Source organism: Crotalus tigris, unplaced genomic scaffold (genome assembly GCF_016545835.1).
Source record: "Crotalus tigris isolate CLP2741 ecotype Arizona unplaced genomic scaffold, ASM1654583v1 scf7180000024304.1987388, whole genome shotgun sequence".
NCBI lineage: Eukaryota > Metazoa > Chordata > Lepidosauria > Squamata > Viperidae > Crotalus > Crotalus tigris.
The window spans coordinates 531929-545702 of NW_024100476.1; the positions used below are offsets into that span (position 1 = coordinate 531929).

General features: G+C 43.1%; 1 protein-coding gene across 1 annotated transcript; it reads left to right on the plus strand.

The window, feature by feature from the left end:
- Window positions 1-3112: 3112 nt before the first annotated feature.
- Window positions 3113-5564, plus strand: DDIT4 (DNA damage inducible transcript 4). Its single transcript, XM_039324675.1, has 3 exons — window positions 3113-3314; window positions 3474-3711; window positions 4120-5564. The coding sequence occupies exons 2-3, from the start codon at window positions 3537-3539 to the stop codon at window positions 4611-4613; spliced, it is 669 nt and encodes a 222-aa protein (XP_039180609.1). The 5' UTR covers window positions 3113-3314; window positions 3474-3536; the 3' UTR covers window positions 4614-5564.
- The last annotated feature ends 8210 nt before the right edge of the window (window positions 5565-13774 follow it).

The following is a 13774-nucleotide window of genomic DNA, read 5'->3' on the forward strand; positions in this document are numbered from 1 at the left end:
GTGGGTGCTTCATCACTGGCGGTTTTTAAGAAGAGACTGGACAACCATTTGTCTGAAATGGTACAGGGTCCCCTCTTGTACAGGGGATTGGACTAGAAGGTCCCTTCCAACTGTGTTGTTCTGTTATTTTGTTATTCTCCTTGGGTGCAGCAGGTTGCACCCAAAACAATCAGGGACATGTGTCAAGAGGTAGGAAAATGGGAAACTCCACTTTGGAAGTTTTGTTGGTATCCCCAACAAAATACCTGGGACAGTATGCCTGTGTGGTGGGAAATGAAGTCTGTGCACAGCCTAGGAAATGGATTAAGCTTAGGAAAGAGGCTGGTAACTTAATTTGGCCAAAGAAAGGTACTTTCAATTGAATTTTTTTTTTTAAAAAAAAAAAAGGGAAAAAAGGATTTTTCTCCTCTTCTGTCTATTTTGCACTCACTGAGCAGGTATGATGAGATGAAAATATTCTAACTTAAGTTAACCCAGTGTTTCTCAACCTTGACAATTTTAAGGCATGTGGACTTCAACTCCCAGAATTCCACAGCCAGCAATGCTGGCTGTGGAATTCTGGGAGTTGAAGTCCACATGCCTTAAAATTGTCAAGGTTGAGAAACACTGAGTTAACCAAAGATCTACAGTGAAAATGCCTGGCCACAGCGTGTAAAACTTAAGATCTCTGGTTTTTTTCTTTCTTTGTACATGTATGTGTACTGCCTTTGTGTGTCCTCGAGGTAATAAAATTGATGTGAAAAGATAGGTTAATGGTGCTATTAATAGCTGATCTACAGAAAAAATTATGGAAAGCAATGTATTTCCCTCACTTTATCTGGTCAAGGTCTACCAAATAGCTTGGAGGCTGAGAAGGGGGGGGGGGCAGATCAGAGGCCTTTTACCTTCCAACTCCTTCCTTCCTTTCTTTTTTTCTTTCTCTCTTTCCTTTCTTTCTTTCTTTTCCTTTATTTCCCTTCCTTCCTTCCTTCCTTCTCTCTTTCTTACCTACCTACCTTGTACTGTATGATGTTGCCTGACCAACCCTGAGGTATCTTCTTATTCTTCTTGTGCCATATCCGTTATCGGATATGAGCTATACCGGTGTTTAACATGTTTTCCCTATTACTGTACTCCGAGACTCTCTTCAACCACAGCAGCTCCCTACCCTTATCAAGAGGAGAGTGACGCAGAGTAACGATTTCTGGAAGTTAATTTCCAGAAAAGCAAGCAATGAATCAGACTTTTACAACCTTAAACCTTCTAGAAGGTCGAAGCAGCTTACAGACAACTTCCTTCTTCGTCTTTTTTTTTTTTTCTGATGAAACGGTTTCTCTTCTTGCACGCCCGACGAAGGCTTCCTTTTCCCCTCCCCCGCCTGGCCGCTCGTTTCCTCGCTCGCCGATCCTGACGCAACTTTCGAGATCGCTTACAGTACCTTACACGGAAGGCTTGCGAGATCGGGAAGCGCTAGGACCCGGCGGGAGTCTCCGCCTCTGCCGGAGATTGGAAGCTCTCGGTCCTGCAAAATTCACCGTCCCGACCTTCCTCTGCCGAAGTCGCGTTGAGCAATTGCGCCAGGATTTCCACCTTCTGCCAGGGAACAGCTAGCACAAAGGGTCGTGTGAATGCGTTTGACGCGTTGCCGATTCTCATTGTGAATCCATCACGCATGCTGGACCTTGCTGGGAGAAGGATTCTGTGAACTTGGGACTCGTCCGGGAGGGGAATGAAGCAGAGTCTGGTCAAAAGCAAATAATTTGAACTAGATTAGCTTTGCGGGGATGCTAGATCTTTCCAGACATGTCTTCTTTTTTTAATGTCTTTTTTTTTTCTTGACAAATGCAACGCTGGGCTCCGCTTAAGGGCAACTGTTACTCTACTTCGAGCACAGTGGCAAGTCTTTTGACACAGTTTAACTCCCCCAATTTTGACTTGCTTCATGTTGCTCGTGGCGTTTCCACTTAAAAAGAGATGCATGGTATTAAGATCCAAGTTTGACCGCCCGACCTCTTTGCGAGGGAAAAGGTTCAAGCCGTCCAAAGATTAAGCGTGAAAAACGAGAAATCCAGCATGAGAAAAATCGGAGGATGGGGAGAGGCTGAGCGCGACTCTAATCAGTACATACACGTGAACAAACACGTTACACGCAGCGAGTGGAACTAAGTGTGTGAATCACAGGCGCCGGGCATCCATGGGAAGCAAACAAACTCTAATCGATAGGGTTTCTCTAGCCAAAAAAAAAAAAGTTAGCATAAACAAAGGATCACTTGGTATGCTTAGGATAGTCGCGACTTCTTAATGCATCCCATATCGGTTCACGCGTACTTTGAACCAAACTAATCAACTGGCCTCCGACGTGTGAATCCTATTTAGCTGTATATAAGCCGAACTTTATATCTAAGAACGTTGCTTGCTTGAGCATCATTCCCTTGAGCCCATTATGGCCTTATTCAAAAATGCTGGCTTAGCCCGAATTAGGATCCATTAGAAAGAAAGGCGGAGGGACGCTCTTGTTTTGTAAGTTTTACAGCCATGATAACTTTGCAGAACAAGGGAGTAGAACGGTTTTTGTCGGGCTCTGTTTCCCGGGATCTCCTCGCCAAACCAATCTTGGCTCCACCACCGCACTAAATGTGAGGCATGCACAGAAAGCGGGGAACAAGCCGGCCTCCCCTGGCCCGTCTGGGGGTGTCCACGTCGCACTGCGAAGTCCCAACTAAGTTCTAAGCAGCTTGGCGTGGAAAGCAAGGGTTGCGTTCAGAAAAGCGGGATAACTCGAGTTTTCTAGGCTCCCGGAGCACTGGGTTCAAACGAGTGGGGTGAGGGGGGGGGAAGCAGCCCTCCCCTCCCTCTCCTATTGTTCCACAGGCCGCGGGCCTTTCCCCCTCCCCGTGCGCGCCGCTTCACCCCCAACATCCCAGCTTTCAGCCCCGTCCGGCACGAAAAGAGGTGTGTCCCGGGCTGCTGTAACCGGGCAGGAGAGAACGTTGCGAACGTGCAGCCGCTCGCGATTGGCCCAGCCCGTCCTCCCGGCCGGCCAGTCAGCGGCAGGGGAGCGAACGAGCAGAAGGGGTGAGCGTGGGCAAGGGGCGGAGCTTCCGCTTGACCTGACTATTTAAAGGCGGAACAGGGGGCTGGGAGCGCAGTGCCAAGAAAAGGGCAAAGGGAGAGTCGGGAGAGGGGCGAAGCTTTGGATTGACAGGCTTCGTTTTTTTAAAAAAAAAACCTAAATTATTCTTTGTACGCCTTGTTACGATTCAGGGTTTCCGCTGCTGGTCCTGAGAAGGGTTGGGGGGTTTTTTGCACACACTCGACAGGCGTCCTGCAAGCTGGTAAGCACCTCTTTTAGTCCTCTTTTTTGGGGGGCGGCGGGGGGAGGGGCAGGAACACTCTCCGGGTGTTTCTGCCCTGATCTTGGCCTGGCCACGATCCCCACCATTCCAGAAAGTGACTCCGTGGAGTTGATGGTCCTTCTTCTCGTCCTCCTCCAGAGTCGTTTCTCCGGCCGCCGGTTCCAGCCTGCAACCTGCAAGCCCGGCGCTCCGTCGAGGAAGATGCCGGTGTCCTGGGACAGCTTCCCTTCGTTGCCTCCCATTCCGGAGCAGAGGGAGAACCCGGCGCCTGCCTTTTCCTGGGAGAAGAGCGCCTACCAAGAAGCGGCTAGTCGTACCGCCAGGCTGGAGAACTCCGATTGCGAGTCCCTGGACAGCAGTTTGAGCTCCGAAGGAGGTGAGACGGCTACCCTTCCTCCCGTCTAGCACCTTCTCGATGGGCTTGGACTACAACGTCCATTGTGCTGAACGCATAAGTTGGTTAGACATCACTCTGGAATCCTACCACGAATGTTTGATTCCAACTGATCTGCAACCAACTTATTTGTTCAGCACGATGGGAATTGTAGTCCGCCCCCTTTAGAAGGCGCTAGGGTTTTGGAGAGTCTTAATGAGGAAGCCAGACCAGAGGCCGCCCCCACCTTTTAGGGGATCTCTTGCTTTTAGGGATCTCTTAAGCTTCAGCTGACACTGGAAATCCCTGCTGTGGTTTGCTCTGGGAGTTGCATTCTCTTTGTTGGGGGAGAAAGATGTTTTTGTCTATACGTGCATGAGACTCACGGGCTGCTTTGATTCTCGTTTTCAGATGCCCAGGAATATCTGGATGAAGTGTCCTTGCCAGACTTCGATTTGCTAAACGATCCTGAGGATGAGCTCTTGTGCGCCAATCTCATGAAGCTCATCCAGGTCACTCTGAACAAAGCCAAGCTCTACTCCAACCGTCCCTCCCGACTCATCATGCCCAATGAGCTGGTCGCCCAAGTGAGCAAGGAGCTGCTTCACCTGGCTTACAGAGAGCCCTGTGGCTTGAGGGGAGCCCTCATCAATCTCTGTGTGGAACAAGGAAAGGCGTGCCACAGCGTGGAGCAGATTGCTGTGGATCCAAACCTGGTGCCTACTTTCCAGCTGACTCTTGTTCTGAGACTGGATTCCCGCCTGTGGCCTAAAATCCAGGGACTCTTTAGCTCCGGTTCTGCTTTCTCTCCAGGCTTCAGTCAGTCCCTGAAGCTCAGCACAGGCTTTAGGGTGATCAAAAAAAAGTTGTATAGCTCTGAGCAATTGCTCATAGAGGAATGTTAAAAGTATCCTCTTAGGTTGGACCAACTGAGCATTTACTCTTAAGTTGGGGCCATTCCCAGCCCAAACTGGGGAGGTATGTTACCTAAAGGGCTATGGAGCATAAGCTGATTTTTCAAGAAGTGGTTGTCCCTCTGGAACCACAGTAGGTTAGATTAGATGGAAATTTGATTTACAGCAATAGTGGGAGATAGTCCGAAGAGAAGGCAGAAGGCAACATTTGACTGTAAGAACAGCACTCTGCTACTTAACTCTGACCAGCAACAAAGCTCACCCCTGTGTAGGCCTGGATACACTATGCTAGCTTTAAAGTCCTTGTCTGCCAATGGGATGACTTTCTCTTACTGATTTAGCAGTATTTTTTTTCCTGACAGCTGATAACTTTACAGCAGCAGGGCTGCCGCTAAAGATAGATGAAGGTTGCCTTTTTTTTCCCTGTTAAGCTTTTAAAAAACAACAAATGGGAAGAAAAAAAAAGTAGATAGTAATCAATGGATGTCTGGTGAAAGTTTGGTGTGTGTTAATAAGTGTTAAGGTCTAAAGGACCAAGCATGTGTAACATTAAATAGAGATGAATGTGAAGACGTTCCACTACTGACACTTGGGCAGCTAAAAGAAGGCAGCTAAATATAGACTTCTGGCTGAATGGGGGAGGGGGGGATTTAATCCACTGAGCACCGCTGTGCAACTCCATTTTTTGTGAATGAGACCAGTGGGAGGAACAGGGCAGTAGGTGAACTGGGCCTTGTCCATGCTTAGAAATCCTGGGGATGTATAAGGGAAGTGTGAGGTGATGCTAAGAAGTTTGCGATGGGGGCAGGACCCCTCGCGGTCAGTCTCTGGTGCTTCCGTTGATTACCGTTTCACGTGAAATACACTTGATGTTCAAGTTTTTGAAGAATTTCTATGCAACTTGGTTTTTTTACTTTCCTGATAAAAACATTTTGTAATAACTTGCTTTCTTGTTTTTATTGGCTAATTTCTAAGCAATTGAGGAGGGGGAAACAAAGGAAGGGAAAAGGCGTTCTGCTCAGTGGGAGGATCTTGCCCTGTTAAAGGACCTTCATAGTGCTGGTTTCTTGCTTGTTCACCATAATAGAAGTTAGCATTAAAAGATGGGAGACCATATAACACTATTAAGCTATCAATTACTTAGTCTAGCGTTCATTTTTCTTCCAAACTTAAATGAGCGCTAAGCAATAGGTTATGTGATTATTTTGACCTCAGGTCACTAAGAAGATACTTTCTCTACCCAAGTGGAACTAAATTTCAAACTCCCTGCGGAAATCATGGAAGATAGGGTATTTCCTTCCAATTGTGCTTGTTCTGGAGGAGGCTGTCAAACCCACTGACTGGAGTTAAAAGTCTAGAAGCCTAGACTGATGTTTGCCTCTTTGTCACATTTCCATGTAGATATCGCTCCAGAAAGCTTCCTTTATAAAGTCGGGGTTTTTTTTGCTACAAAATATTCCAGAAAGAAGCAATGGGACCTTTTATTATGTGCAATGCAGACTTCAACCTTAGCAGGTCTTCTTGGGGAAAACAACATTAATTATAATGGAGAGCAGAGCTGGGATTCTAAATTAGTTCAAAGCACCTAGTCACCCTCCTAAGTTTGATGTGAATTCCTCAGTTTCCATGGATAATTCATACCTTCAGAAGTAACATGTGCATCTGATCATGTTAACCAATAGCACAATACAAAAATAGTATCGGGTGACATTTCCTTTACATGTATATAAACCAATCACATCACTGAAGTAAGCAATGTTATTGCAAGTGAAGAAACTGAGTAAGAAAAAAATAACAGGCATGGGTATAAGACAACTGAAAATCTACACCAACACCATTATACTTATGTTCGCAAACAATCCTTTCTTCCCTGCGTCCATATACCAGTTCATAATCTTGCATTCTGTTCTTCAAACTTCTCAATGTAGCTGTGTATCGGGATGGGTTGACTAACAAAATTGCCAAGATGTATGTTTGGTTTGGCATCATAGTTGGGAGCAGGTCCCTTTACATTTTGTGTGTGTGAGTGAGCAGGGAAGATCTCAACCCCCTCCATCCATCACTTTCTTGAGCCTTCCCCTATTCATCAGTTCCATCCAACAGTCTAGAACTAAGGAGAAATTTTCTATCAGTAAGAACAATCAACCAGTGGAACAGCTTGCCTCCAGAAATTGTGGTTGCTCCATCACTGTATGTTTTTAAGAAGAGATTAGACAGCCACTTGTCTGAAATGGTATAGGGAAGGGGTCTTCAAACTTGGCCTTTTTATGACTTGTGGACTTCAACTCCCAGAATGCCTCAGCCAGGCACGCTGGCTGAGGAATTCTGGGAGTTGAAGTCCACAAGTCATTAAAGGGGCAAGTTTGAAGACCCCTGGTATAGGGTCTCCTTTGAGCAGGGGGTTAGACTAGAATACCTACAGTGGGGGGGGGAATTATTTGATCCCCTGCTGATTTTGTATGTTTGCCCACTGACAAAGAAATGATCAATCTATAATTTTAATGGTACACTAGGTTTATTTTAACAGAGAGATAGAATAACAACAACAAATCTAGAAAAATGCATTTCAAAAAAGTTATAAATCAGCAGAGGATCAAATAATTTTTTCTCCCACTGTACAAGGTCTCTTCTGACTCTGCTATTCTGTTAACCTTAAGTGTTTCTCATCTTCTGGATCTGCTCTTCCTTTACTTGTAACCAGGATTTGCACATCTTCATCCATTTCCTCATTTTAGTAAACATTCTGCCAAGATAAAAAAAGGTCATCTTTATAACTTTTATAATTTTCTATTGAAACTTTTTACATTTGTAATAAATGTAAAGGAAAAGTATAAGACAAAGAAAAGAAATAAGAAAAAGGGGGAAATAGTGTGAAGAACAAAGGAAACAAGGAAAAAATGTAAAACACAAATCAGAAAAAGAAAGCAACTTCAGACCATTTTTTCAACAGTTATAAACAAGCTCATCATTCCACCTTCCTCTTTAACACTACAAAAATTCCTTCAGCCCCCTTTTTCAAGTATTAAATCAACAAATCAATGCTTTTTTTCCATTTCCATCGTAGAAATGGAAAAGTCCTTTATAAGGAACTTGTTTTATCTCTGAACATCCTTATGTATAACTGATAAAAGAGAATATTTGTAGCTCCAAGTTGAAATGAGAGGGTGGTCTCTGAGCTTGTTTTCTTGTAGATGTTTCATTATCCAGCTGGGTAACATCAGGGCGGAAACATCTACAAGAAAACAACCAAGCTCAGAGAGCATCAAGTATTCCTTATGTATAACTTTTAGACATTAACTCTGTTTCCCCTGTCAAACACAACTATCTTGCTCTTTAATCATTGTTCAGAACCATTTTCCTGGTTGCATTGTACAATTGAATGTTTGCTACAAGTAATTCAGATTCTATCGAGCAGCATAAATTTTCTGCAAACAAAAGAAGTTATGTATATATCTTCCCAACCAAACACACTCTTTATGTCCCCACAAATACTCTTGACAATATCTATGAATTTATTAAACATCCAAGAGAAGATCACATATCCTTGACTTATTCCCTGCTCTGTACTGAATCATTCACTATACCATTTTTTTCTTTGCACTCAGCAGCTAATCTTCACATTCCTACAAAATATTCCATAACTCAAGCCTCTTCACTTCATCATAAACATTCTCTAAATCAGCAAACACCATATATTAGCTTTCTCACATTTATACATTTCTCCGTGGCCTTACAGAAGAGAAAAAAAATCTGTGGGATGTTGCTTGCCTTGCCTTTCTCAAATGTTACTCATATTATAAGTTTCTACATTTTCAATCAAAATTCTGCCAAAAGTTCTCAGATGCACTTTGCAAACAAATCCCCTATAGCAGTGTTTCCCAAACTTGACAATTTTAAGGCATGAGGACTTCAACTCCCAGAATTCCACAGCCAGCAACGCTGGCTGTGGAATTCTGGGAGTTGAAGTTCTCATGCCTTAAAATTGTCAAGTTTGGGAAACACTGCCCTATAGTTTTCACAGGCATTCTTGCTTCCTCTCCATTTTTATAAGGGAACAATAAAAGCATCCTTTGAATTGTCAGACCACAGTGGTAGCTTTTAGGCAGCCACTTCATAAGCAAGTCACATCCGTTAGACCAGGGATGTCCAACCTTGACAACTTTATGTATGGACTTCAGTTCTCAGGCTGTCTGGGGAATTCTGGGAGTTGAAGTCCATGGATTTTAAGTTGCCAAGGTTGGATATCCCTGAATAGACCATCCTCACCTTAAGCCACACCATGTTCAGCATTTATAAGAACTCATTTTTCAGCACTTTTAAAATTTCACTTCCACTCTTCCACAGATAATTTTCATTCTCAATAACATCTCTAAAATACTCTTTCCAATATTCTCTCACTTTCATCCTAAATACTTTCATCCCTTTTAATTTTTAACAGAATAAGAGAGTAACACAATAACAGTTGGAAGGGTCCTTTGATGTCTTCTAGTCCAACTCCTCCTCCACCACCACCCCTGTTGTGTCCTGGGCTTGATGAAGAAATTCAGCAAGCCGAAATTTCTGCTTATTTAAAGGACCATTCACAAGAGAGATATTTTAACGTATGGAGAAGATGGATAGAATATGTTCAGAAGAAATATGGAACTACAAAGTTTCACTTATTCTATGAGTAATGATTTTGTTTATAAACTTATGATGTTAAAGTTTGAAGAGAGTTAAGAGTTTTTATGATTTTGTTCATTGTATAATTAGTAAACTTAAATAGATTATGTTTAATATGTTTGCATAATCCTGTATTTTGCTCTGGGAAGTTGGGGGGGTGAGGGGGGGTAAGGGGAGGGGAGGGTGGATGGGTTGAAGTTTAAGTAGTTCAGATAAAGTAGAAATAGTCTTATTGTATATAATATTAATGTTTTAATTTTGAGAGAGGAACTGCTCGGGCATTTCCCTTGGACCGCATCAAAAGGGAGAAGAAGAAGGTGAGAAATAAGTAGGAAGGTGGAGGTGAAGGAGGAGAGGGGGTGAGTGAAGAAAAAGAGGGAAAGAATTAAGTTGGTTTGAGGTGGGATGCGGTTTGGGGGGAAATGGGCAGGCAAGACCGAATGTGGTGTGTATTAATTTGTTTTATTTTTTATCTGAAGTATTTGTAAGATTGTTATGTATTGTAAAATTGAAAATAAAAATTTTTACAAAAAAAAAAAAGAAATTCAGCAAGCCCAGAAATGTTGCAAATGGTCCCAGGCAACCTTAAAAACTACCCAGGACCAGACTGGTTGGCGCCGGTCTTGCACGCAGGCGCAAGACGCAAATAAAGGGGATTTATGATTGGATGTGGGGAAAACTATAAAAGGCCTGCAAGCCTGTTGGGTTGCTGAGTGGTAACGTGAAACAAATAAAGAAGAACTTGGTTAACAACTTGTGTGTCGCTTCAATGCCGCGAACCCTGATACATAAAAACCCCGCTTAAGCAGGAGACCCTCTACCATTGCAGACACATAGCTGCCCAATGTCTTCTTAAAAACTTTCAGTGATGGAACACCCAGAATTTCTGAAGACAAGCCTTTCCACCGATTACTTGTTCTCGCTGCTGAGAAATTTCTTCTTCTTTCTAGGTTGGCTCTCTCCTTGTAAGTTTCCATCCATTCCATTCCAGGTCCTTGGTAAGTTGTCCTGCCTTCAGGTGCTTTGAGGCTAAAACATACATAGAACGGTTGCAGGAATTGGGTATATCTAGTCCAGGGGTAGGCAACCTTGGCTCTTTCATGACTCGTGGACTTCAACTCTCAGAATTCCTGAGCCAGCCATGCTGAGGGGAAAGGGAGAGGTTTCCAAGCTGAGCCATGCTGGCTCAGGAATTCTGGGAGTTGAAGTCCACAAGTCATAAAAGAGCCAAGGTTGCCTACCCCTGATCTAGTCTAATGAAAAGAAGGACTAGGGGTGGCATGATGGCAGTCTTGCAAACAGGATTTCAAGAAGACACTGGCCAGCTATTTGTCTGGAAAGTTATAGAGTTTCCTGCTTATAGGCAGTCCTTGGTTAATGACTACTCACTTAGCAACCATTCAAACTCACAACAAGGCTGAATGAGTGATACTTACGACTAATTCTCAAACTTATGGCTACAGATGATTCACTTAACAATGGTAACCAGAGACTGTCATGGATCCACCCCTGAGTCCCTCTCTGGATGCGAGTTCAGAGGAAAGGGTGGGTTTGAGTTGTCAGAGGAAAGCGCAGATGCAAGTGATGGCCCACATTGGGGCTCGGAGAGAGCTAGCCTGGCAGAGCAGCCTCAGCTGGGTCGATTGGATGAGCCACAGACTGAAGCTGAGGGAGACGAGCCACAGCTGCAGCAAGTTGGCCAGGTAAGGAACAGGAGCAGTTGCTGCTCGTTGGTGTGAGGAGGTGGAATCCACACTTCCTCCCAATCCAAGGTCACATAGGGCAGAGAGGAGACAGGGACAAAGCTGGTCAGCTAGGCTACTCGCAAGGGGGCATCTTCATCTCTCGTGAAGAGTTGTACCCGCATTGCCTACTTAATCCCACCCTGAGGGTTTGAGTGTTTCTGGAGCAACATGCCCAGTTCCATTGTGTACTCATGCCATGTATCCTGTCCTGTTCGACTCATGGTCTGCTTTCCTGGACCTCATGTGTGCCCAGTGACTCTCACCATGCTGAGCTTGGAATTCGAACCTGCACAACGGGGATGCTTTCTGAGGACCTGTTTGGGAGGGGTATTGAATAAACACCTGTAGAACTCTTGCTGTGTGGGGGGGGGGAGTGGGACAACACAGAGACTGCTAGAACTGCTATTGCTAACTGCCATGGTCTCATGACATCACACATTGCTTAGCAATGTAAATCCCAGTCCCATTTATCTTTGTTAAGCAAGCACTAATTCTAATTCACATGTTCTCTACCATTTATTCTTCTTACATTCTAGATTGCAGTCTTCCATACAGCAAAGTCTGCACACTTCCATGAGCATTGATGCTGTCCCTCAACCTGTTGTTGACCAGCAATGATCACACTTCAAAAACTGAACTGCATCAAGGCAAAAAGGTAGCTATTTAAAATCCAACTAATGGGATACCAGTTAATGTGATTACATCCTGTCTATTTAATACCTTCTTCTACTGGACACATTAAATATTATAATATGGAAGGAAGATTGAGATGCAAATTACATCAGGATATATGTGCTACTAACCTACTGTAAGATAAACAGGCATGTTAGAAGCTATACTTGTCATCGAATATAAACTGTTTCATGGTAAAAGCCCATTCTCCGAACCACAAATAAGAATGCACATTTGTGTATGGAGAAAAGTGGTGTTAGAAGTCCACTATCTAACATACTGCTTAAAAAAATAATAATGAATCTCCCATCATTTCAGAAGTGTTCAGTTTTTTTTAAAGCATGTGTTTAATTGAGTAGTCCTGCACTTTTCTTGAAGCCAAAAATTTAAAGCACGATGATAGGAATTTACAATGTTGTGAATGCAATATATGGGCCAGCGAAATCTGTGGTCAAGATGGCTGCTACATCCACATGATGGGAACCCCACTCCTTTTTTACATGTGTCACCTACACAATTTACTTTTTAAAAGGGTGGGGCTTCAATCACATAAATACCACCATATTGACTTATTTTACACTGTCTCCCCTCTATGGATATCCCTGATGTGGACCCGCCTTTAAAAATTAGGAAACAGCAATTGGTCAAAACAGGGTAGCAAAATTATTAACTAGGATTAGTATTCTCCTTTATGTACATGCTGTATATGCGTCATCCATCATCCTGCCTCATATCCTGTTTGGAGCCTATTTGTTTGTTTGTTTTGGAAAGGCATTTTGAAGTTTTCACATACAGAATGTGAATGTGGATCTATTGTCTTCTGCAATAGATCTATAGGTAATCACCAATTTATAGACCAGTTGCTTAGCAACCATTTGAAGTTGAAGACCCCCCCAAAAGCTACTTATGACTCAGTTTTGAAGTTTCATGTCCAGGTCCCCTTCCCCAGAGTCACATGACCCTCTTTGGGGTGCTTGCAACCAGCCTGCATTCACAGCTATTTGTGGCATCCCATGGTCATGTGATCGCAATACAACATTGGAAACCAGTGTTTACTTCTGGTTTCTGGAAAAATCTGCCCCAGAGCAAATAATGGGTTTGCTTAATGGCTATTGTACCTCTTTAGCAACCATGGTATTTGCTTCACGTACACCATGACAGCTGCACAAAAGGTCTGGTCACATGGTGATTCACTTTATAACTGTCAAGACTTATGATCATAATTGTGGGTTCAATTGTGGTTGTAAGTTGATGATTACGTGTATCTGTAAGGCAATAAAAACAGTTGATTGAACAACACTGAAAAATACAAAGAAAATGACAGCTACATCACTAGTTCCCAGGGAAATGTGGCAGTACCCCAAAAATAATGGACTGTGCTAGCAGAGTTTCTAATTGGAGAAGCTATAAAATGCCCTGCTTGAAATTGTACATTGACTGAGACAGCATAGAAAGTTACACATGTTAATTCTATACTAAATCTTATCTGCAAGATCATGGAATTACCCATGAATCATATGTGGAATGTTCAGTTTTATAGTGCTGCTTACTGCAAAATTTTGACGTGGGCATAATTTCTGCATGTTGCAGGATAGGCAACTAATTCCATTTGTTAGTAAGTAGGGCAGGAATAGCTCATAAAGCTGCTGAAGAAGCATAATTTTGCTTGACTTCAGTAGATTCCCACTGACAAAGTGTATTTGAGTGCAATATATTTTAAAATGTATTGATGAGTTAGCATCTTTGTGTAACTAAAAAGACACTCTCTTATTTGTTAAGGCATTTGAACTCAACCTTTGATAGACGAAAGCAAGCAGTTGGTACATATTGTCATCTTGGGAGGCAAGACCCAATTAGTCTTCCTTTTGGTCAAGCACTTTTGAAGAAATCAAGAAAGTCACTCCACAAATCCTCCTGCTGTTTTATGGTTAAGTTTTCCTACATTGGAACAGCTTTGGTTGAAAACCTTATAACAAGCAATAACCTTGATTACTTTCACTTTGTACCACACCAATCAGGCATGAAAATGCTGATCTTGGGACTCTGTCTTGCTTCTCATTGGTTTCTAGATGT

Excerpts from the sequence above, each read along its gene's own strand:
- DDIT4 (XM_039324675.1), top strand. The coding sequence starts at position 3,537 with ATGCCGGTGTCCTGGGACAGCTTCCCTTCGTTGCCTCCCATTCCGGAG. Across the intron at positions 3,712-4,119 it reads CAGTTTGAGCTCCGAAGGAG|ATGCCCAGGAATATCTGGAT; the intron begins GTGAGACGGCTA and ends TCTCGTTTTCAG.